The 25,910-nt window shown below is 38.3% G+C and overlaps 1 protein-coding gene across 3 annotated transcripts in view; it reads left to right on the top strand.

Moving 5' to 3' along the window:
* Positions 1 to 9,628: 9,628 nt before the first annotated feature.
* The window catches only part of ZDHHC21 (zinc finger DHHC-type palmitoyltransferase 21), a 69,455-nt gene continuing 53,173 nt past the window's right edge, over positions 9,629 to 25,910 (top strand). For 2 of the 3 annotated variants that reach the window (XR_449115.2, XM_007125994.4), the window contains exons 1-4: positions 9,629 to 9,712; positions 17,301 to 17,432; positions 23,429 to 23,627; positions 24,896 to 24,994. Coding sequence is in view for 2 of the 3 variants with exons in the window: in XM_007125994.4 (XP_007126056.1) it covers positions 23,474 to 23,627; positions 24,896 to 24,994 (253 nt within the window). In the remaining variant the exon portion in view is untranslated. Of the gene's footprint in view, positions 9,713 to 17,300; positions 17,433 to 20,250; positions 20,384 to 23,428; positions 23,628 to 24,895; positions 24,995 to 25,910 lie in introns of those variants that run through there. The other variant, XM_055087211.1, reaches the window with a different exon arrangement.

Raw genomic sequence — 25,910 nt, 5'->3', positions numbered from 1 at the left:
CCCCCTACCTTGTAGCTTATAATATAGTAGCAGAGATAATATATGCAAATTATAAAGCAATAATAGTGAGCAAGTCCTGTACGTTATACATCTTTGTTATTCTTCCATTTCTAATATGTTTTATATTTTATATATTACATTATTGTAATGTATTATTAGATATATCAGATATATTTCTGTATATACTATAATATTATGTATTTACATATTTTGAGATTTATATATTTGCATGTATACATGAACATACACCTATGCCTACAATGTATAACTTTAATGTTTTGTAAGGAATAGATGTTTAATACCTGTAAAGCTAAATAAATGAATTTTGGGAGATGCTCTTGAAAGGATAGGTAGAGTACATAGCGTGGGGCGCTTTGAAAGGCAGCCAACAGGTCTTAAGCTTGTATTTGGTAGGCCATGGGGAGTTTTTGAAGGTTTTTGAGCAGATTAGATGGTAAGGATTTACAACAGTGGCTTCAGAGGGGCTCATGACCCACCTGAAGTGTGCACAAATATTGTGGATATGGACATACTTCAGGGGAGATCTCCAGAATTTTCCTCAGCTTCTACGCGATTTCCATGAGCCAAAAATGCTAACAGTGGGGCTGGTCAGTTGGAATGGAGAGAAAGCATGGAGGCCAGAAGAGCTGGAAGAAAGCTTGGAAGTCATGTGCACAAACCTCTTCTGCCTGAATCTCAAGAAAGTCACATTTCCATGTCAGGAACAGAGGACAAGTTTTAAGTATACGTCAGTGGGTCCTCTTCACCTTGTTTAATCTACTGTTCACATTCAGGAGTTGGCAATGGTGAAGTGGGTGAGTAATAATACCTTGAGCAAAGGAATGGACTTTCCTGAAATACTAGTTTTCCAAAGCCAGGCCCCACTTATCCACCCACATATCCGGGAGAGAGCTCAGATTTTCATTTTATTGCCGTCCTCTCTCCTATTTTGTTCCTTCTCCTTTCATCCAAAAGAAACAGTCACCAGTGACCCATCTCTGGGTGGGGAGTTGGGTTAATGTTTCTCAAGGAAATGATCACAACTTCCTCTTGTCTACCAGCTAAGGGAAACACACCTATTTATGTTCAATATACAAAGAACAAGAGTTTCCAGTACATGCTTCTTTATAAGTCACAATTCCATTACTAAAGGAAACCTGCATCCTGCCCAAACCTCAGGCAAGAAATAGATAAATATTTAAATGGATACACAGATTTTACATCTTACAGCAGTTCAAGTAAGACACTAAAAGGATGCCTCCATCAGGGGCCCTGGGATCCATGGGATTTAGTAATCTTTGACCATTAAAAAAATAATATCCTGGAGCTTTTCAGGACCATGAGAACACAGTGTGAACCTATCATGGAAGGGGCTCCCCCATGTGCAGAGATTGAAAAAAGAGGCTTTATGTCCCTCACTCTCCTGCTTGTCTGCAAAGGAGATCATGAGTCCTGGCATAGCTCTAAGGAAAATGGCAAAGCAGGTGGAATTTTCTTTGGTGTCTACTTTTCTTCCTTTCTGCCTCACCCTTGAGCTCCCTTCCTTCTCTCACCTTGATTTTAGGATATTCAAATTATCTACAATTGCCCAGGGCTCCTAATTCATGTCCATTCATCTATGTAGCTCATCAGTGTATTCATCCAGTTAACATCTATTTAGAATGGATTAAGCGTCGGGCACTGGGCTGACCCACCGGGGTACCAAGATGGCTCTGGCAGCTTCCCGTCCTTGAGGAGACAGAATTTACTGAATAGAGAGTTCGGGTTTCATTGTACAGCTAACTAGTTCTTAACCTTGGCTGTGTATTAGAATCATCCATGAGCATTTTAAATACAGAAATTCTGTTCTAATAGTTGGAGGTAGGGGTTGGGTACAGCAGGTAATACTCGATATATTTTTTAAAGCTCCACTGGTGATTTTGCCTCCAGGGCAGATAATGAGTAGGTGGGAGCCACTGCAGAATTCTGGTCACAGGAATTCTGAACACTTGCTCAGACTTCTTCTGGATACAAGAACATCATACTGTTCTCCCAGACCTTCTTGATCCTCCTGTTGTTCTCCACCAAAGCTCTCTTTTAAGTTCTTTAAGTTTCATTTTCATGCAATTTATGAGTAGCATTACTCTCGCCCAGTTAACTAAATTGCACTTTTTTGCCCACAGGAAACAGAGGTGTTTAATTGAGTTGATTTTTCTCCCCCAAATCATTTCCTCTTTTTCTCATATACCTATTGCATATATACTTCCATTAGCATTTAGCACTGTAATGCAATAACTCTCATATTTTAGTGTGCCTAAAACTTACTTTGGGTGCTCACAAGCAATGCGTTTTTCGTTTCACACCCAAGGCATCCGATTCACTGGGTCTGAGATATGTTTGGGAGCCTGCATTTTTTCCACTTTTTCATTATGAAGGTTTTCAAACATACCAAAAAGTTGGAAGAAATAGATCCAAGAGTACCTCCATAGCCTCCACCCTAATTCAACAATTGTTGTTTGCCATATTTGCTTTATCTCTCTTTGTATGAATGTGTGTATATGTGTGCTCACTACATATTTTTATATTGTTGAACCATTGAAAAGTAAATCACAGATATCATGACATTTCACCCTTAATACTCCAGTATGCATCTCCCGAGAATGAGGATGTTTTCCTATGTAATAAAGATAATGATATCGTTATCACTCCTAAGGAAATTAGCAATATTTCCAACATGTTACCAAGTTATTTGCATTTTAACTGATGTCTCCTGGATCTAGCTCACTCTCTCAAGTATGGAGGTGGAGATTTCTGACTTTATGGTGGGCTAGTGGAGGAGATCCCAGGGGAGCAAGCAGGACTTATGAGACAACCCAAATAAGTCGTGAGTTAGCTCTGAGTAGATTTCACAAATCAGGACAGACCAATGTCCCAGCTGGCCAGAAGACCCATTCCACTTGACACAAAGCCTAGGAGAAGCCAGACAGGTCCTACAACTCCTAGGGTGCACTCCCTCACACTGGCTTGAACTATAAGAAAGGTGAAATGTTTCCTGCCTTGGGAAACGTCAAAGAAGATCCTCCTGCCCTCTTGTTTAAAATAGAGAGTTGGGCGGTGAGTGTACAAAAAGTATCTACAATCATTAACTACAACCCTAGTTTAAGAGATAAGATTGGTCCCGTGGAAATGATGTTGAATGATTCTCTGCTGTGATTAAAGGGTTAAAATTGTGGTGTCCAGCATCAGGCTTCAGGGGAGCTGTAAGGAACAGGGATGGTGGGAGTGGTAGCGTGATACTTTTGCATGCTTGCTAATATCGTCTCCGTAAAACAGCATCAACTGCTGCTGCTGCACGCTGTCTAAGTTTAACATATGCTCCTATAATATTTACAGCAGGGGCTTCCCTGGTGGCGCAGTGGTTGCGCGTCCGCCTGCCGATGCAGGGGAACCGGGTTCGCGCCCCGGTCTGGGAGGATCCCACATGCCGCGGAGCTGCTGGGCCCGTGAGCCATGGCCGCTGGGCCAGTGCGTCCGGAGCCTGTGCTCCGCAACGGGAGGGGCCGCAGAGGCCGCAGCAGAGGGAGGTCCGCGTACCACAAAAAAAAAAAAAAAAAAAAAATATTTACAGCATATGCCCGTAAAAGATTTCAGTGATGACTGTTGGTGATTTCTGTGGCAAGTAACGAATGACAGCACAACCATGATCAGACAGCTTCAGGAAAGAGCCTCTCAGAATGCTGGTACTCACCAATCCAGACCCGAGGACGATTCCTGGCTTCAGGATTTTCTGAACCCAAGGTTGGCACCGTTTCGTCATTGCCTACATGGTTCTGTAGGGTCATATCTCCAGGTTCTCCCCAAACAGCAAAAGTGGACTAGGAAAAGGTGAAGGGAAAAAGGGGGTCACTTGCTAGAACAGGTATCAGCTTGGGACAGACTTTTTGTTTTTGTAATGCAGTTACAGTGAAAGTTACTCCTTGACTAAGAGAGCAAAGAATAAAGATATCAACAGAAGTGTGTGTGTGTGTGTGTGTGTGTGTGTGTGTGTGTGTGTGTGGCATGCATGTCTATCAGTTTGGCAGGTATTGCTATCCAAAGCAGCACAGGTATTTAATAAACCCAAGATGTGGTCAGTGCATTCTAATAGTTCATCAGTCTTTCACCATCGCTTGCCCTGAGTTCCTCAGTTACGCATTTGCTTGCCTCCTGCTCTTCTCCACGGTGACCCTCTGAGCCTGCATTACCTATGGAATTTTCCCAGGCATCTCTATTTGATGGTGCACCCATGTCAATTACGTTTTTTTTTTTACCACCTAAGGCTACAGCTTCCTGCTGTGGCACTGCAGGGTGTCAAAAGGTGAAATGCCTCGTGGCCTCGATTTTTTTCATCTATATTAGATGTAGATTCCATGAATCCAAAGCAGGTCTGTGGAGTTAGTATATGTGGAAACCAACAAAAGTTAATCCTCTAAAGTGTTTTACAGCCATAAGTACTATTATGCAGAACAACAGAAAGTACTGTTTTTATTATCTCTGGCATCTGGGTTTTCTTTGAAGGACTCAGAAATGGTTTTATCCCCCTAGTCAACATTATCTCCACATGAGCCACGTGGGCTGTCCCTTTTAGTCTCTTCATCCTCTGTCCTAGTGCTGAACATTCCCCTATTTTCTTTCCCTTTCAGAGAGCCCAGCACCTCCTGTTCTTGTGTCTGCACAAAGATGGAAGCCATTGAATTTTAACTCTTAGCCTCCCTCCTCTCCCCTTCAAGATTTCCCACTTGGTCACCCTCTGGCTCTTCTCTGCTCTGACTTTGAGAATTAAGCAGCCGTTTCTTCTCTACCAAACGAAACCCTCCTATTTGGACTCTTGATTCTACTGGTGCTCTGCCCTTCACTTTGTTTAAGCTCCCAATTCTAACTTGTCTTCCTCTTCTCTGTTTTTATGGTCTTGTCTTGTCTTGGAGGTTTTCTCCATCTCTTTTTGCTGTTTTCTTTATAATAACATTTCTCGATGAAAATCTCCCTCAGTCTTTCTCTGTCATGCAAAGAGATCGGCATCATCAGAATTGCCCTATTTTTAATATGTTGTTTGCATCGAATCAGGGCAGAACTTGCCATCATCTTTCTAGACCCATTTTATTTCTGTCTTGGAATTCTGTTAATCCCATTTACTTAGAATAAGCTGTTTTCTGAAAATACCACTCACAGAAATAGTTTTTAAAAGCATTTAAAAACCTTCTATTTCAATCCATATTTCTCTAAAGGATGAGGGATCAGGGAGATCTGCCCAAGGCATCACTTCCTCCCATGTTGGAAGAGTCCACGTGTGAAACTGCTGAGTCTCATTGCTGAGAATCGCAGCTACTTTGCTGTGCCTTTGACACAGAAAGGGAGACCTCTTTCCTGAAGAACCTTGACTTTTGAGTCCTGACAACAGGTACCTTTCATTATCAAATGGGTTCTTAAAACTTACTCAGCCAAAGACTACCAGGAACAAGTCTGTAGCATGAAAAAAAGCAGATTTATTGCCTTGGAAAAAGGGAGGGCACATCAGAGGAGTGCCTGCTGCTAGACAAGCAGGAAGAGGTAGGCATCTTTTGTGAACTGGGCTCTCACTGAAGGACTTTGAAGATGGTCTAAGGGAAGCAGGGATCAGTTTTGCATTGGTTGTTGTTTTGAGGTACGATTAGAAAAAGAGGCAATTAACTAGGAACTGGGTGTTGTCATGAAGTGAAGGTGTCAAGATGACTGAGCAATTGGGTATCCCTAGTAAGAAATGAAAATAGCACGTGGTCTGGGGCATCACTGGTCAGTAACCACCCAAAGAGAGGGTCGTTATTGTAATCTCTAACTGCTGCTTGATCTTGGCAGAAACAGTGTTTTCTGCTAATGTTGCAGCTGCCTTCATCCGTGTCTGTCCTCCCAGCCTGATTAGTGGCAGGGCATTTTTTCTTTTTTTTCTCTTTTCAGTCCAAGTTGGTTTTCCCTCTTTCAATACCAAACAGATTTTAACTCTTTCAGCATCCCAGACTCTAAACTCACCGAAATACATTTCCCCACCTAACCAATTGTAAGTATTTGGGTTCATCTTGATTTAACTCAATAGAAAACTCTAGAGCAAACATCAAGCAACCTTAAAAAGTTGAGGCAAAGCCATGTGGTTTCACTCACAGGTTCCAATTTAGGATATTTAGAACTTTTCCAAATGCCCCACCACTCTGCCTGTTGATGATGCCACTGTGCTCACAAATAGTCTTTCCAGATTAGAGCAGGTCTATTACCCTACTCCGAAAGCTTAATGGCTCCTCATTGGAAATCTCATTGTCTTTGAAGATCACCATGATTTGGCTCTGTTCTACCTTTCCATTCTCCTCTCTTTCTATGTGTTTCACATTTGAGCCACATCAGAGCGACACTTGTACTTCTACACTTCCATGCCTTTGCTTACACCTTCCCTCATCCTGGAGGGATCCTCTGTCCCAATCAAAATCCTATTTTCACTTATCTGATGCAAGAACTTTCTCCACGAAGCTACTCCTGAATCACCCTGTTGACACTACCAGCTGCTTCTTTAGCATTCCCATAGCACTTTGTTTACGCCTCTGGTTAGCATTGCTTTTCTTCGGTCTCCTAAGAATGCAGTGTTTTTTAGAGTTATCCTTGATATTTGGGGGGGAAAGAGTTATTTTACCGACTCTCTACGTCCTGCGGACCATAGAACTCTCTACATTCTTAACCTGAAGTTCATGACTTCATCTCTGGGGACATGGGAAGGTGAAGTGTCTTGTGAAACTTTATGTATACATCTGTATGTACATGTTATATAATTGTGTAACTTGTTGGGAAGAGGGTCTACAACTTTCAGCAGATGCTCAAAGAGATGTGTAACCCCAAAGAGGTTAAGAATAACTATTAGAATATTAGACTGTTGTGGAATGGGCACTCTGCCACTCAAACAGATGGGGGAGAGGACTACAAGCAACCTAGAAATCATGAATGTGCATCAAATGTGGGTGCTTAGGGCATGGTACCCAGCTGGGCAGGTGGAGAACGCTATCCACCCAAAGCTGCCAAGGGCTACTTGCCAGTACTGATTAAACTCTGGACTGTACTTTCACTGACTTTAGGAAATTGCAATAAAATTCTGTCCTCCCCAGTCAAGGCACAGCAACACAGTCATTGGCTGAGTTTGTCCACATAAATGCCCTGACCGTGCCTTTGTTGAGAAGCCAAATTGGCAGTGGCAGCAATGCTACTTGTCCTCGTCTACTTTTTCTATTCCCAGATAAATATTAGTTTGATTAATAATCACATTGCAGTCAGTCACAGGCACCATGAAGACTAAAATTCTGGAGGGAAAAAATAGTGCATGATATATATCTTTTCTCCATCCTTAGACTAAATAGCAAATCTCCTCAAAAGGATTATATGATGCCATGTCTTCCTATTCTCTCACTTTAACACAGGTGTCTAAGTATATGGGTTGCAAGACAATACAGTCAATGTTGAGCATGAATGACAGAACTATGACTTGACCTTCAGTGCAAGGGATAGGCCCTTGATGATACTGCCCATGAGAAAAAGACTCATGATTTTGAGAATGTTTTTCTTGCCACTTCTCTCCTTCCATGCCTTTCTTAGAAAATTCCCTGTGGAACTGATTTGGCTAATAATAGGTTGGCATTAGAAAATGGCATGAAAAATATGTACACTTCCAATAGTCATGTGCATTCACATGCCCATCAGCTAAGTCTCATTTTGGCACCTGTTGAGATCATTTGCCACAGCTTATTCTCTCTCACAAGGGTATGCTAAGAGAGAGCAAAAGAATATGCTATTCAGTACCAGGGTTTAGGGGGCAAAACTCCATGTTTCCTCTTCCTCAAAGTGACTAGTTATCACTATTACTTCCTTCTTTTCAAACAAACCCAGTTACAAAATCCTACTACAGCAAAAGCATTATGAAATGTGTGACTACCTTCAAACCTAGCTATTCGTGAAGGAGCTTAGTTCTCAATCTGAAAAGCAATAAAACTTGCATATAGTCAAATCAACCGCTACCAATGGTTCCTTTGGAATTAACAGAAAATATTTTAACTCAGTAATTTTAAAATGAGCATGCATTAGAATCATCTAAAAGGCCTGTTAAAATACAGATTGCTGGGCTTCACCCCCAAAGTTTCTGATCCAGTAGATCTGGGGTGGAGCTGGAGAATGTGGATTTCTCATGAGTTCCGAGGTGATTCTGATGCTACTGGTGTGGGAACCACACGCTGATAACCACTGATGTAGGACTTTAAAGTTGCGAGGTATTGGTAATTAATTCAGAAACCAGGACATAACATGTTTTAAACTACCTAGTAATACAAGGTAACATAAGGGTCCAAAATAAGCTACAGTGTGTGTGATATTGAGAGAGAGGGAACTCTGGGCTGGCAGGATTTGAGCTGACTCCCAAGTCCAGATGGAATTAAGATCATCAGAGAGGAAGGTGGAGGGCATTGTAGGATGGGCAAAAGAATCAAGTTAGTTCGAGGTAAGACTGGAGGGGTAGGCAGGGACCAGTTTGTGGAGAATGGCTTTCCATGCCATTCTATAAAGAGTTCAGATTTTATGTAGCAGGTAATATTTCTTCCATTCCCACATTATTCCTCCCATGGCATGCAGGCACAAAGCTCTAGTTCCAGGTTACTGCAAACATTTTAACTTTCCCAAAGTATTGTTCAGCTGAGGTGAGTGGGGAGAGGGAAGGTTTTAGCATATCTCTGATGTTTGATGAAGATACGAATTGATTTTGGGAGGTGGATTATTTGCAGTGTAGAGTCAATTTATTTTTCCTAGGTTGCAGGGATGGGAAAGCCAGCAACTTTTGGATGGCATCTGAAACACTAAGTAAAGCTTGTTTCAGTATGGATTTTGGTTGCCGACAGGAATAGGAAAAAATCATGGATGTCTTGGGCAACTGTGGTTCTTGAAGTGGGAAAGACCATTCACTAGAGGCCAGTGCTTTTCAAACTTTAAGGTGCACGTGTAGGAATCATTTGTAGATCTTGTTAAAATACAGATACTGATTCAGCAGCCCTGAAATGGTGCATTTCTAACAAGTTCCCAGAGGATGCTGATGCTGGGGACTGCAATTTGAAGCAAGGTACCAGAGGACATCCAGAGCGCGTTAGGGGTAGAGAGGCCCGTGGGGCATCCCCCCCGAAGTACGGAAGGAGGATAAATGCGATCCTTAAAGAAAGGCCCTTCTCCAGTCACTCAGGAGAGCAGGGACAACGGTGTGGAAGGAGGAGGAGAGCGTGGGCAGAGCTGGGAAGGTGGCAGCCGGGGAGGGCGGCGGCGCCGAGGTGCGTCAGGTACGGGTGTTCGGGTGATGGCTGTCCGACAGGGCACGCTGCCGCCGCGCGTCTTCGCGCGCTCGAGGCGCGATTTCTGGTCTTTAGGCCCTCGGCGGCTCCCATCGCGGCTCCCGGTCGCCCAGCTGGGACCGCGGCGGCGGCGGCGGCGGCGGCGGCAGCTGGTCACTCCACCGCGCGGGCGGCGCACACCTAACCCGCCGGCCCCGGCGCTCTGGCTCCCGGAAGCGGAAGGGGAGCGCAGCCCGGCTTGGGCGGTGGCGGCGGCACTAGAGGAGGAGGAGGAGGCGGAGGGGGAAGAAGCGGAGGTGGAGGGGGAAGAGCCGCCGGCGGCCGCGAGAACAGCGGCGGGGAGAGGCGAGCCCCCGGCGCCGGTGAGTGTGTGCAGGCGCGAGAACGCCACGGCCGCCCCCGGCCCCTGCAGCCCGGCGCCCGGCCGCCCGCCCCTGGCTGCGCCCCTGTTCCGCGCCCTGTTCCCTGCCCGCACCTGCCCTCGCTCCGGTTCAGAACCCCGGGTCTTCTGCGTACCCTGCCCGCCTGAGGCCTGGCCTTTCTCCCAGCATCTTCAGCCAGAGCTGCAGCCGCCCGCCAACTGCCCCTCCTATAACTGGTGGTGGGTGGGTTCGTGCTCCATTCAAGATGATTTGGGGGTAGTTTTTCGTGTGTGTGTGTGTGTTTAATTTAAAAAAAACCTGTGCCCTAAGCTTCTCGCGTGTGAACTGTAGTTTCCCTCTCTGTACCCGCGGCCGGAGACCTGTGTAGGGATCTGGGATTTATCCTTGCCATCACAGCCTTTCATTCATTTCCAGATCGCTGGGTGAGGCTTCAGAAGACTTGCAGGAGGAGAAATAGTTTGCTCCTTTACTGACCTTCTGCCTCCCTCCCCCAGATTCAAGAGTGGTTTTAAGAAAATCGCTTATGGATGGCAGCAGTTTGCACTTGTTACCATTCACTGTAATAGACGGCTAGATTTTAACTGGAGAGTCCATTTAAAGTTGTGGTCTTTCTCAAGCTGTATTTGGGGCGTATTTTAAGATCCCTTGTGAGTCAGTGGAGGATGTCTGTATCTCTAGGGCTAAAAGAACCTGACCAGTTTATTACTTGAAAATATTGCAATATAGCAGTCTGTAAAAGTACAAGAGGAAAAAAAATCAAGGTCGTTGTGAGCGGGTCATAAATCATAGTGTAAAGTTACAGTAAAACATCATGACGACTAACGATAATTAAGCACGCAGGTTAAAAATATTTGTCAAATGGATCCAAGGCCTAATATGTGTACTATAAAAAATTCACTGCCTTCCTTGTAGTAAAAAGTAATAATAATTATCATCTGATGATTGCTTAGTATATGCCATTCCTGGACTAAAAGACTTTTGGTTATCTTGTTAAATCCTTCCAACTCTTTAGATTTTATTTATTTTAAAGATAAAATCCAGAGAGATGCTTTATTTTGCCGTAGGTGTGCTAAGTTGTCATTTCAAAAAGTTTTGAAGAGATGAGAAATCAGTTGGAAAGAAGGAACCAAATGATTTGGTGTCGTGGAAAGAAAAACTAGATTTTAGTTCCATTGCTGTCACTATTAGCTGTGGGGTCGTGGGTAGGTCAGTGACCCATGCCATTTTTCATCTATACAACCAGGAAGTCAGGATAAATTCTTTAAGGCTTATTTTAGCTTTCCCATCTTTACTTGGCATATGCTAAGTTTGTAAATAATTTAAGACTTTTTAACATGTTAAAGTTACTTTTAAAACATTTACCTGAAGAAGTATTAGTAAAATTATATCAAAATATAACCAAAAAATGTATAATTCCTTACTTTTAGAATAATATTTGGTGTAGTACTATTCCAGAATTCCTCATGTCGGAGGTAAAACAATAGGATTATATTAAGTCCCTTCAAACTGTTGTGGCTTCTGTTAAATTTAACGTACTTTTGAAGCCGTAGTTGGAATAAATGAACTAGAGCATATTTTAAATAAAACGGTGTCACACTGCCTATCTCTGGGGTGTTTTACTTAATAAAAAGAAATTTAAGCATTTAAAAATGCAAACATGTAACCATCAGCTTAACAGGTATGTTCTAAAGAAGTAACCAGTGAATCATAAAATTTTTTACTTCTTATTTACTCACTGCCTGATTTCTCTAATTCATAGAGACTGATTCAGAACCTGTGGAAAAGTACATGGATAAAATAATGTCGTGTATTAGTGAAGAAATGAATTTAGAAGTCTAGTAATGTCTCCATGGAGCTTTTTTTCAGGAATTGTAATTGAATGTGAGTCAATAAAATCTTTTTCAGTGTAGAAGGCTACATAGTGGCATTATCAGTACTACCAGGCATAACAGGGAAGGCAGAGGAAAAGCTATTTTTATTACCAGGAAGTTGTTCCTTAAGCTCAGTTTTACTTTTATATTAAGGAATGAAGACATTTTATATTATTTCAGTAAAACATTAGGACTCAGTTTCAACTTTTCAAATGCACTAAATATAAACGGCATCGTAGCATGTAGTAGAATAATCAATGAATTAATACCTCTTATTAAAGTTGAAAATGTTTTGATTTGAATCAGTAAAAAATATAGGTGAATGACATGAAGAAAAATGGAAAAACACCAGTCTTGCTTATTATCAGAGTAGTGATTTTTTTTTCTTTATTGGAGTATAATTGCTTTACAATGGTGTGTTAGTTTCTTCTTTATAACAAAGTGAAGAGTCAATAAAATCTTTTTCAGTGTAGAAGGCTACATAGTGGCATTATCAGTACTACCAGGCATAACAGGGAAGGCAGAGGAAAAGCTATTTTTATTACCAGGAAGTTGTTCCTTAAGCTCAGTTTTACTTTTATATTAAGGAATGAAGACATTTTATATTATTTCAGTAAAACATTAGGACTCAGTTTCAACTTTTCAAATGCACTAAATATAAACGGCATCGTAGCATGTAGTAGAATAATCAATGAATTAATACCTCTTATTAAAGTTGAAAATGTTTTGATTTGAATCAGTAAAAAATATAGGTGAATGACATGAAGAAAAATGGAAAAACACCAGTCTTGCTTATTATCAGAGTAGTGATTTTTTTTTCTTTATTGGAGTATAATTGCTTTACAATGGTGTGTTAGTTTCTTCTTTATAACAAAGTGAAGTCAGCTATACATACGCATATATCCCCATATCTCCTCCCTCTTGCGTCTCCCTCCCACCCTCCCTATTCCACCCCTCTAGGTGGTCACAGAGCACTGAGCTGATCTCCCTGTGCTATGTGGCTGCTTCCCACTAGCTATCTGTTTTACATTTGGTAGTGTATATATGTCCATGCCACTCTCAGAGTAGTGATTTTTTTGGTTAAGAATCTTTGGTAAATTGAGTTAGCCTAGTTTAAAAAGCATATCTTAATAGACGTGAAATAGCACTGCTCTCCATGGTAGCTACCTTCCCCAAAATATCTTAAAGTGATGGTAGATTATTTACTTATTTCCCTCTTTTGATGTACCATGGGAAAATATGTGGTGTTTTCAAAGTTTATCTTCTGCCTTTTAGGCCTCCTCTTTCCCTGTGCTTTTCCTCTCAGGTAGATTGACTTGATCCATTTAAGAGACTGAATAGGTTTCTGCTCTCTTCATCTATCTGTTGCTGCCACTTCCACAAAAGGGCAAGTTAGGTAAAAATTAGTATTTTACTACTTACTGATTCATTCATTTTTAACTTAATGTGCTCCACTGAGATCTCAACCAGGCTTCTGATTTTAAGCCTTTTATCTGTAATTATGGAATGAATAACTTTTTTATCTGCTGCAGGATTTTCAACTTCAGCAAGCAAGGAGAGGTTTTTTTCTTTTAGTGTTATTGGTTTTAAATCATGCCTGCTCTGGTAAAGCCTGGTGTGAAGTAAATCTAATTTAGCCTTTTGGTTTGTTTTTTTTTTTCAATCTGTTGTTGGTGCAGTGGGTACTAGATAGAGGTAAGTAGCTGGCTTGCCTTTCCTCTTGGAAGAACATGTCTGATTCACACCCAGGAAATGCCAGAGCCTAATTTCTGGCTTTTACTGTAGCTGAAGTTTTTTCCTTGTGCTGTTTTTGGAGCAAAGGATACCTGTGCCGTCTGTTCCTACCCTGCATTTAACTCCGGTTCTTCCCTTGCCTGTCCTGTCCCTTTTCCCACACCCATACCTTCCTAAATGAAGAGTCCCGCCTAGACATTTTGTACTGATTGAAACAGTATTTGGTAGTCTTTAATTCATATCATCACACACTTTCCCAGTTATTTTTGCTTTTTGTTGGGAGATTCTGAAGAAGTGTGTCGTTGTAGTGCAATACTTTTAATAAAGGTATTAATTTACATTTTTTTCACTCACGAGGCGGGTACACAGAAGAGCAACAGCTTATGTTCAGTTCTGCCCAGAACATAGTGATTTAAAGACTTGTTCTAGGAAGTGGATTCTTGAAACCATTGATGGTACAGGTTTGATATGCTTTGACACTTTGTCTACCCACATTTTAACAGAGTCTTCCTGGAGAACTCAGCAATTGGGTCAGAATTCCCTACTTTAATTCTGCATTCTTCCTTAGCTTTTGAAATCACATCCTGATTTTCTGCCATGCTTCATTGCTTAATTTCCCAGTCCTTCCTCTTTTACCTGAAGGAGATTTAGTTTACAGGCTTTAGTTCAGTCACTCCATTTTAGATCAGATCTCTATTTTTGGTTTTCTGCTTGAAGAGACCTCACGCCAGCCTTGTGGAAATACAGCCTCCCTACATGCTTATAGTGTGATGTGAGGGAAAAGGCTGTGTACTGTGCTATCTGAGGTTTCTCATCTCTGACAAGGAGTTCTCAGACTTCAGCGTTAGAGAAGGTAGGCAGCTGGGTATAGTTAAATTGTATTTAATGATGGTGACTCAGAAACACTGTTTCATCCTGGAGTTTGAAAGACTAGATGTACAACTCATCTTTAGTCCGCCCTGTCCTCCACCCCCCACAAATGCCCCTTCAAAGTTGCCATTGTTAGAGGTGTTTATCATTTGCCAGGCAATTTCTCTTTTAAGTATGACAACCACTTTGTGTGTTGATATTTTTATTACCATTTTAGAGATGGTTAAACCGAAGCTTGAAAAGAAACTGAAGTTTGGAGAGCTAATAAGAGGCTGTTTCATAATTTGAATGTGGCTCTCTTACGTGTCTGTATAAGATTAATTTCCTACTCTATTGAAATAAACTGAATACCTCTGATGTTTTAAAAATTGGATTACCTCTTTGGCTAATTATTAAAGACAGCTATATCCTGATATTTTAGGTAGAATTACTTGACCAATATTTCAGAGTTGATAAAATCAGAAATTAAATGCTGTATAAATATGTAAGATTCATTTTAAGCTGCAGTTATAAGGTTTAAATTTTATGTATTTAAAAATTATATATATTTGTATATTAACCATTTTGTTTTGACCCTGGGGGGGGATTTTTTTTTTTTTTTGGTTTGCCCTGTAAATTGTTGATTGCAGTCTCAGATGTAGCAATGTTAAAAATACTTAACGTTTTGTAGTTATAGAACTTTGAGATATTCTTTGTTATCACAAAATTTCTTGGGTTTTTAAGACTAGAATTGCTTTTGTATCACGTGGGTGAGATTTGATTCCACAGTGATGGTGATGCTGAACTAGATAAAATGTTCATCTCATTTTGGATGCTATGGCTGTGCTGTAGTTCTGATAACTGTAAATGTAAAGTAGGATTTTTTCTTTGATTTTAAGCCAGTGAGTGACTAGGGTTTGACTCATGGATGGTTGACTTCTGCTGTTACCTAATGTTACTGATGGAAACTACTGTTTTGCTGCAACAGTAAGAAGCCACCCTAGAGTCATAGCCTTAGCAGAATTACTGACTTTGGCCATGTTTCAGAGCACTTCATTGTACCACACTTAATTCTGCTTGAGATCTTTTCTAGAAGAAGATGAATTCATTCATTGCCACTAGAGTAGCAGCTCCTTTACTAAATCATTCTGTATTTTGTCTCTAAGAAGCAAATGTGCAGCCAAAGAGACCACTTTAAATTAGCTTAGAAAGTTAGAGTATAAATAAGTTATATTTCACAATCTAACAATCATGGACCATAGAAAAAGTGACCGTGGGAGAAAGTACAGTTTAAAAAAAAGTCTGTAAGGGGAATGGAAATGTAATGATAATGATTTTGATGTTTTTTTCCACATCCTCAGTATGTAATAGATTCCTATTGCTATGGTAATAAGCAGTATGCATAACAAATGCACAACTTGTCCTTTATTTCCTTTCTTGGAGAATGGTACCACCATTCACCTATACCCTAAGCCAAAAACTTGGGAGTCATCCTAGCATCTGCTCTTTGCATAATTGATTACCATGTCCTATCAGTTTTACTCATTAAGTTCTTATTCTGCCCTTTTCCAGCATACCTCCTGTCTTAAGTGTTCCTTCCTCACCCCCCTCCCCTCCCCACTTCCTTTAGAAGTTACTGCTTTTGGGGTATTTACCATGTGCCCTCATTTCTCACCTGAATAACCAGTAAGCCTAGCTTATTTCATATAGTCAGTCTTGGAGCTTTATCCATCCACCCAAGTTCATTCTTCAAAGTGTTGCTCTTCTTTCCAAAATGCACATTTCATCATGGCATTCTTCTGCCTTTAATCCTTCAGTACTTTCCAAACTACTGTTGTCAGGGTGAAGTCCAAACTCATTGGCATGGTTTAACAGTGTTTTTTATTCTTAGATCACTCTCTTCTTGTAGGTCATGAAATCGGTCTAGTAGGCTGTGACCAGCATTATATATTTTTATTAAAGTGAAATATAATAAAATAGCACAGTATCAGAGTATGTCACACATAGGGTGAATATCACTTCATTAAACTTTTTCAGTTATATATTTTATATATGTGAAATATATACTCACATATCTCATATATTTCTGTGTATATATTACCAGATGTCCTGAACTATATTTCTTAAAGATGCTTGTGGTCGAAAGGTTAAACACATTTTATCCCATTCTTCTGTATGCAATGACTCTAGTCATTTCAGTTTACTTAGATTTTCTTTGCCTGCCCTTATACCTTTGCGTACTCTGCTCTCTTGTTTAGAAGAGCCTCCATTCTTCATCCACAGGTTTTGCTCTCTCCAGAAATCTTTTCCTGATGGTAACTTACCAAAAGAAATAAATTTTTTATTGCAACCTCGTACACACAAATATTTACATAACTGAAAAGTTCCATGAACCAATATCCTTCCTGTATGAGATGCATTATTGCCCCCTTGCCCTCTGTCTTACTTTGTCTTACTTGGTATTGATCATGTCTGTTTACTAGTTTGTCTCTATTGAGAATAGGGATGGTCTCTTTTTTATCTATACCAGTGCCAAGGCGTAGTAATATAGATAGTGATTGAATTAGTGAGATACTGAGTCAGTGTATGTTTTCTAGAACTCTTTACAGTATTATTGTTTAAGCCTGAACTGTAGAAACTAACTTTAATGGTTGATTCTCTTAATGGTTTCATTATAGGAGGAGAACTAATATGTGCTTCTATTTTAAACTCTTTATTTTATGTTTATCAGTTGTGATAGATAGTCCAGGCCTAATATCTTGATAGATATTACATTGGATTTTTTCACATCAGTGACCTCAGAATTTATTGTCATTTTGTGATTTGTGGTAAGTTTGATCAAGCCCGAATGCTGGACATGTAATACTAATTTGATTTTATGGGAACTGAGTGGTTTCAAAAGAGAGAACGTTCGTGTATAATGGTAATCAAATAAAGATTTTGGGGGGCTGGCTGGATTAGATATGAAAGCATAGAATTAAGTGGAGTTGAATCATTTTATTTCTAAATTTAAACGATTTTTTTTTTGTAATTGACATTTTTACGGTTAGAATATTTAGTTGCTTACAGTTTTTATCTTTGTTGTGAGATATTATTTGTTAAACCATTAATAGATTCGCACGGAGAACTGCTCATGAGGAGAGATCCATTTGTTGGATGCAATAAAAAAAAAGAATGAATCAAAATAAAAGCTCTAAATGCAAGTACCAGAAAAATTACAACACATCTCAGTGAATTTGCAGGTGGTAAGTGCATTTAAGTTTACTGGGAATATGTTTCTGAATTGTGCGGCGTAGTATCCTTAAAATGTTATGTTTAGATGAATTTAACAATCTTTCATTTGCAAAAAAAGTAATAGTTACTTTATGTTTATATAAAATTTTTCATATTAAATTTTAACTACACATTTTCTTAAATAAGGATTTTTTCCATAGAGAAAAAAATCTGTAAATAATACAAGTTTCAGAAACATCTTCCTGAATTATAAGTCTTTTTTTTTTTTTTTTTTTTTTTCCTTCGGTACGCGGGCCTCTCACTGTTGTGGCCTCTCCCGTTGCGGAGCACAGGCTCTGGACGCGCAGGCTCAGCGGCCATGGCTCACGGGCCCGGCCGCTCCGCGGCACGTGGGATCTTCCCAGAACGGGGCACGAACCCGTGTCCCCTGCATCGGCAGGCGGACTCTCAACCACTGCGCCACCAGGGAAGCCTCTGAATTATAAGTCTTATATGGCTTTACAGCTGATGCTTCTGTGCTGCATTTTTAAAGATATTAATTTTAAAAGCATTTCATATAAGGATAATACATAGTGATAAAGAGAGGCTAAAAGTAAAAATTTTGTTTGTGAGGTTGTAATGTCGAATCACAAGTCATTGGCTATCTTATTTTTCAGTTGGTCGAGAAGAATTTAGAAGTACATATGTCTATTAATAAACTTACATGAACACATAAGTATATATATAAAATGTGATAGCATTCCTTCTCACTACTCTTTCCTTCCGCAGCCCAGTGGTAACCACTGTTAACAGTTTGGTAGATGTGTTTCCTTCCACCCATACAGAAATTACTTATACATATTTTTTTTCTAACAAAAAAAGAATCATGTTATACAATGTACATCTGAATACCCATCACCTAGATTCTACAACTAATATTTTACTGAACTACATCACATACTCATCCATCTCTCTGTCCACACATCAGTCCACTTTTTGGGGGGATCCATTTGAAAGTAAATTGCAGACATCAGTATACTTCCTTCCCCCTCTCCCCAATAATACAGCATCCGTATCGTTAACTGGAGTTCATTATTCGTTTAAAGCGTTTTTTTAAAGGTGAATTTACATACCATGAAATGCACCAATCTTAAGTGTATTGCCGAGTTTCAACAAATGTATCACCTGTGTATCTCAAACTCGTGTTAAGATAGAGATCTTTATCAGCACCCCAGAAAGTTCCCTTATGCTTTTTCCTAGTTGGTTTTTATCCTCCCCTCCCTCCAGGAAGCTACTGTTAGGATATTTCCCCCCACCATAGATTTTGCCTATATAATTTGCCTCTTTTCACCCAACACTATGCGTGGGTAGCCATATGCAAATCTAGATCTACTTCCTTTTTTTCTTCTTTAAAATTGCAGTAGCTTGGAAATAGTCTACACTATGGATGTATTATAATTTATAGTATATGACCATTCCCTTCCCTCTACATGAGCATTTAGGATGTGCCATATTTTTGTGATTACAAATAGTGCTATATAGAACATCCTTGCACGTGTATGTACCTGTTCACTCTAATGAATACTTTTGTAGATATTACTAGAAATAAAACTGCTGGGTCAAAAAGTTTGACATTTTAATAGACACTGCCAAATTGCCCTCCAAAGATGATTTTATCAGTTTACATGCATATCAGCAATGGATGAGATTGTCTTTTTCTCTGTGCCCTTTCAACATTGGGTGTCACCTGTCTTTCTAGAATTTTGTCAGTACGAAGGGTAAAAAAATATACCTAGTGATTTCACATTTTCCTAATCAGTAATGATTAACCACTGGATTTTTTTTTTCTTTTGTGAATTGCCTCTCTGTGTATTTACTTTGTATGACTCTTACTAGTCATATGGTATAGTCTTTTCTTCCAGGGATGCTTTGTCTTTTAATTTTGTTTCTGGTGTGTTTTGAGCTTCAGAAATTTTAATCTTTATGTGGTCAAAGGTGGCTTATGGGTCTTGTTGAAGATCTTCCTCATTCTAAGATTATAAAACCACTTGCTATATTCTTCTTCTAGTTTTGCTTTTTATTTGGAATTTTGACGAGAAGGAGAAATCACTGTGAACTAAGGTGCCAGGAAAAATTTCATATGGCGAGTGAGATTCAAATTGACCTTGAAGTATGAGTTGAATTTAAATAGAGTAGACAAAATGGTAGAGACATTTTGGACAGAAGGAATGAGAGAGGGAATATATTTTTCATATTCATGGAACAATAATAAGACCACTGGCTGAGGTGGCGAGTCATATAAAACTGCAAGTTTAGAGATATTCATTTGGCTCCATTTCTTGTAAATTATTTTGGCTCACTTTTATCATTTTTTAAAATCTGCATTCTGGTGTTATAGTTTTCTGTCATATAATAGTTTTCTGTCACTTTCTTTTCATAGTGACTTCAGTATTCTTCCTGAGGAAAATATGTGGTGAAATTTTGTTGCCTGAAAAGGCAAAAAAGGGAAAGGTGGTTTCCTACCAGAGTAGTTTGAACATTGTGAATATTTACTAGTCTAGTTTATTAGAGTTGAGTTATAATTTCTTTAAAAAAAAAAAAAGTCGTGCTGTAGTAATTTGCATCATTAATGAAGTGAGAGCACTCAGGTATAGTTACCAGATATCAATCTTCAAAAATGTTGAAATACCATTGTGTCCACTAGTTACACTAAAGAGTTATGAGCTCACCATTTAATATACAGATTAATGTGTTGGATTCTCAGGATGTGTAATAGTTGCTCAGGATGTGTAATAGTTTCTGTTCAGCCGTGAGCCTCGCCTGGTAGATAATAACTGAGTGGAGTTATCCTGCAACTTTACCAGTTACACGTTTCTGGTTGTAATCTGATTTGGAGCTCTCGGAAGGCTACTGTTTTCTTTTCTACAATCTAGTTGTAAGGATTATGTGGCACTAATTATGTGGATTAATTTTCACTACTCAGGTATTTAAAAAAGTATTCAACATCTTATTTGTTCATTGTTTTATTTTTCTCTCCTTAGCGCACTTTTCCTTGGGGATACTTGTTGTTTTAGAGCTTGTTGTCTGTGTATGTTTATATCCAGGAAAAACAGACACATTTTAAACTATACTTTTCATTTATAGTTTCTCTTGTGAGGAACTCTTGCAGTGATAAGAAAAATTTGTTATTCTCTGGTAGAGGAGAATAAAAATAGAGTTTAAAAAAACAAATGAGTGTTTGATAATTTTGCTACTTGTTTTGCTGGCTTGTATGCTTTTCTGTTTCTAATACTAATACATTTAGAAATAAGTAATGAAATTACTCTGTTCTGTATAGTTACTAGAATTCATTGTCTGTTTTTTTATTCGTGAATGGAACTGAAACATTAAAAGAAAGAAAGTACATGAAGTTAATGATATTGGACATGTTGAGAGACAGAGCCTTCTGTCATTCTTTTAGCACTTGATGGTTGGCAAGACTATAAAAGTAAACATTCTTTTTAATGTTTCTCTTTTTAGGTATGTTGATAGCTTGTCATTTTTATTTGAGTTCATTTAGCTTTTAAAATAATCATACCTAGAAAATTAAATCCTCTGTGACTTTCCTCACTTTAATGATACTGATAGGTCTTTTAATTTTTAAATTAAAAGGTAATGAAGTTCACCTTTTACTATTTTAAAGGCCTAGGCATTATTCCTATTTTAAAATTCATACGTAAGTGCTAACTGAGACCATATCTGATTTAAAGAGTTGGGTGGTGAGTTTGAGTTCTTGTCTTTTTTTCTACTGTCCCAGTGTTTCCAGGTTCTAGGGATAATAGGATAGGGGTATTCTTTTAAAATTAATCCTTAATCTTTTTTTCTGTGTCCTGGTAGCTTTGCAACTTTAAAGAACATTGGCAAGACCTCTAAAGGGTAGTACCCTGAGGCTCTTCAACTGATGATAAATTATCCTTAGAATGAAGTAGTCTGGGATATAAGCTGGAAATCTGGGAGTCATCCTCCAGAAGCTTACTGGTTTGATTCTGTTTCTTCAGTTGATCTCTCCAAAACTAATTTTGGCTTTTGCCTTCTCTTAGCCTAAATAATCTTTGTCTTTAATTTCATCCTCCACACCAGAGCTTTAATCCTTTATTTAAAATATAAACCTCATTATGTTACCCGCCTGCTTTAGTAGCTTTCCAGTGCCTAAGAATGGCATCTTTATATCCATCATGATATAGCCCTTTATTTCTTACCACTTGCTCTCCACTGAAAGGTTTGTGATTTATCATGGCAGTTTGTAATACCTCTTACAATTTTTACTCTTGTCTACCTCCTGCTCTTCCTTCTGTTTGCAGTATTGTTGTCACTTTTCTTTGCTTGGATAACTTTTACTCTTTTAAGATTGAACTCAGCTCACTCCCCTGCAGGGGGTCTTGCCCTGATTTAATCAGTCCCCATCTTTCTGTGCCTATAGTAAGATCTTGTCCACATCCCTGGAATGTATTATATTAAACCCATTTTATGACTCTTTTCCCAATTAGACTGTTAGTTCCTTTAAGCAAAGACCATGTCGTATTCATCATTGTATCTACAGTGTCTAGCAAGTGACTAGTATATAGTGGAGGCTCAATGCATATTTGTTGAACTGAGTTCAGCTCATTGCTGTACATTGAAGTCTTAGTGAAGCTCCTGGATCCGTGGTTCCTGGATACCAGTCAGCTGTATCGAGACACCTGGGGAGCATTTTAGAACATTTTATAGGTTTTTGAGCATTACTCTGTAAAGAATTATGATTTAGTACATCTGGAATGAGGCCTGGGAATAAGTATTTTTAAAAAGCTCCTCAACTGATTCCAGTTTGCTTACAGGTTTGAGAAACATTGTCCTAGTGTATTATTGTATTATTCCATTGTATTTTATATTAAAAAGTTGCCCCCTAGACCTCATATAGTAATTTATTATTTAAGGTTTATAAGTTATAGCTACTAAAGTAAGGATATATTTTAGGTCACTTTTTTAATACCATATGTAGAAATATCTTAACTTTAAGCCTCTCATTGTGAGGCCTATTAGCATTTTGTTAACACTGAACTGAAAAAAGCCCCATTTAAGCAGGAGTCTTCTTGAATTGATAGTAATATTAGTTGGGCTTCATTCCATGAATTTAAGTATTTTTGGCAATTTGTAATTACTTTTCACTTTTTATTATAATTTTTCAAAATGATTTTTAAGCATTTTGTTGTGGTTTAAAATAAAATTAAATTGAACAGATCTTAAGTGTATATAGCTCAGTGAGTTTTTACATATGTATATATCTGTAAGGCAACAGGTCAACATATAGAACATTTCTAGCTCCTCAGAGTTTCCCCCATTTCCCTTCCCAATTAATAAACACCCCTCCCACCACAAGATGAGCACTCTTTTGACTTGTATTACCATCAGTTAGTCTTATGTACAAAACTTTTTAGTAGTTTTAATCATATCTTTTGGTGAATATGTGCACTCATTTCTCTTGAATTTACACATGGACTTGCTGAGTTAAGGGCAGACTTGTGTTTAACTTCAGAAGGTAATGCCAGTTTATACTCTATGATTGCAATTCATATGAAAATTGAAATTAAATTATTTGAAGCTTATGGTGAAATTTTAATAGGCTGAAACTTCCCTTTGTTTTCCAAAGTGTTCTATTTTGTCAAAAATAAACATAGAGGGCTTCCCTGGTGGCGCAGTGGTTGCGCGTCCGCCTGCCGATGCAGGGGAACCGGGTTCGCGCCCCGGTCTGGGAGGATCCCGCATGCCGTGGAGCGGCTGGGCCCGTGAGCCATGGCCGCTGGGCCTGCGCGTCCGGAGCCTGTGCTCCGCAACGGGAGAGGCCACGGCAGAGGGAGGCCCGCATACCACAAGAAAAAAAAAAAAAAAAGAAAAAAAAAATAAACATAGAAAGAAAATTTAAGTGTCATTTTATAGTTGCCAAAAAGGTAGTTTTGTTTTATTCAAATAATTTTTCCTATATAAGTAATTTTTTCTTTTTCCCTTTCCTTAGGTTGATCTTTCCTTGTGGGTTGGCAGGCAGTCATAGGACTGCAAAATGGGTCTCCGGATTCACTTTGTTGTTGACCCACATGGTTGGTGCTGCATGGGTTTGATTGTCTTTGTCTGGTTATACAACTTTGTTTTAATTCCCAAAATTGTCCTCTTTCCTCACTATGAAGAAGGACATATTCCAGGCATATTAATAATAAGTAAGTTTCTAGATCTTTATTTATTTCTTTGGATAATTAAAGATTTTTCTCATTGTGAATGTTTTTGGAGTAAAATACCACTATAATAACCTTCCTTTTAATATTGTTAAGTGCTATTAATTTGAAGTTATTTACTAAATTATGGACATTTTTAAAAAGAATGGCCTTTATATATTTTGCAGGGTTAGATAAATGTGATATCTTCATATCTTACTCTACAAAATAAAGGCCATTTTGTTTAATAAAAGACTCTCATAATAGTGCTATTTATGTAGGTCTGTGTATATTTTTAACGTTTCTGTTATATACTTATTGCATATGTGGAAGGAGTTTTAAGAATGATTATGATACACATTACTGAGAAAAAGTTTCATGATATAAAAATTATTGATTATGATTTTGATTATGATAATACTTTGAACTTCTGGATAATTATTTTCTCCTATAGTTTAATGGTGATGGTTTGCTTATGATTAAAAGAATAAGATTGAAGTGATATGTTTTACATGTACATGGCATTTATAGTTTTCATGTACATTATGTCATTTTGATCTCATAAGAGCTGTGGGAAGTATAATCTGTTTTACAAATGATAAAACTGACCAATACCATGCAGTCAGTCCTGGAGTTAGCACTTGAACTAAGTTTCCTATTACAGGTGCAGTGCCTTTATCCCCCCAACAAAATGCCTATTTCTTTTTCATCTAAAAGGTAGAATTACGATGAATGAATATATTTTCCTTTACTGTTATTTTTTCTAGTTATTCATTTTAAAACACAAAAATTTCTAGATTCTTTATTTTCAAATTAACTATCTTAAGATCTATTGAAAAGAGCAATAGAACATCACTAACCCAATGTAATTTTGAAGCTAGCCACTTAGAGTTAATGAAAAAGTTTAACTGTAGAATAGGTTTAAAAATGCTGCTTTGATTCTGTCAAATATAGTACATGTAATAATTAAAAGGGATTCATTTATACCAATATTAGTAGGGAATTTCTGTTAATAAAGAATCTGGTTTATAACAAATTTATCAGTTATTATTATACAAAATAACTATTTAAAATTAGTACATTTTAGATAATCCTCTTGGCAGTATTATTTGATGAATGAAATTAATCATCTTTCCATCTTATTTTTGAAAATTATTTATCCTGATGGTATTAATTAAACTATACATTTATCCTTTAGATATGCTTGTTGAAAAATGTTTTGAAGCGTAAATACTAATTTTATTTATTTATTTATTTGTTTGTTTATTTCCAAGTATTCTATGGCATTGCCATATTTTGTCTGGTTGCCTTAGTGAGGGCCTCAATAACTGATCCAGGAAGACTCCCTGAGAACCCAAAGATCCCACATGGAGGTATGTACCCTTCAGATTTATCAGTTTTACAATGCCAGAATTATCGTCTTTATTAATGTATTTGACTGCCTTTAGTATATTAATTATATATGTCATGTAACGCCACTTTCAAGTCTTTCCTCAATTGTTTCCTTTCCAGACTTCTCAATTTAAAACCACAAATCTCAGCTGACTCCTCATATCCCCCACTCTCTGGCTCTCCTTTTCAGTTTACTTGTTTATTTATTTGTCTCTCCCTCCTCCCACTCTAGATCTATGTAACCTCTGTGAGGGTGTAGATTCTTTGTTTTGTTTTCTTCATTTGTTCAGTACTGTATCCTTAGTGCCTAAAGAGTCTCTGTCACTTAGTAATAGTTGCTAGGTAAATATTTGTTGAATGATATATAATTACTGAGAAATTATATTTTTATTTAGTAAAGGAATTTTTTGATGGTGCCACTTACCTCATGATGTTATTGATATAATATTGCTTAAATATTTGTAGTATTATAATACTATTGCCTATATTTCTTCAAGTTCGAACAATTCAGTGAAAATTTTGAAAGCCTTTTATTCTAGTGTCAATGAAGGTAATTTTTGGTCACTTTATTGCATAGTAACCATTCAGGCAACACAAAAAAATTACAAATGTATTGCTTGTTTTATTACATGCCAGATATAGTAAAACTCCTTTACGCTCTTTCCCAAGTTTCACTTTTCCATCATTTGCTATGTAAGCTTTGAGGACTCTGTACTTTCTTCTAGAAAGAAATTTATATGTCTTTGTTATACATTATAGAACCAGAAAATTTTATGTAGTAGTTTCCGAACTTGCTGTACATTAGAACCATGTGGGGAGCTTTAAAAAATCTCAATGTCCAGATCACATCCCATATTAATTAAATCAGAATATCTGGGGGTGAGAGCCAGGTATCCA

The sequence above is a fragment of the Physeter macrocephalus genome, chromosome 9, assembly GCF_002837175.3.
Source record: "Physeter macrocephalus isolate SW-GA chromosome 9, ASM283717v5, whole genome shotgun sequence".
Classification (NCBI taxonomy): Eukaryota; Metazoa; Chordata; class Mammalia; order Artiodactyla; family Physeteridae; genus Physeter; species Physeter macrocephalus.
Note: the sequence above shows the minus strand (reverse complement) of the source record. Positions and strands in the feature narration are given on the sequence as shown.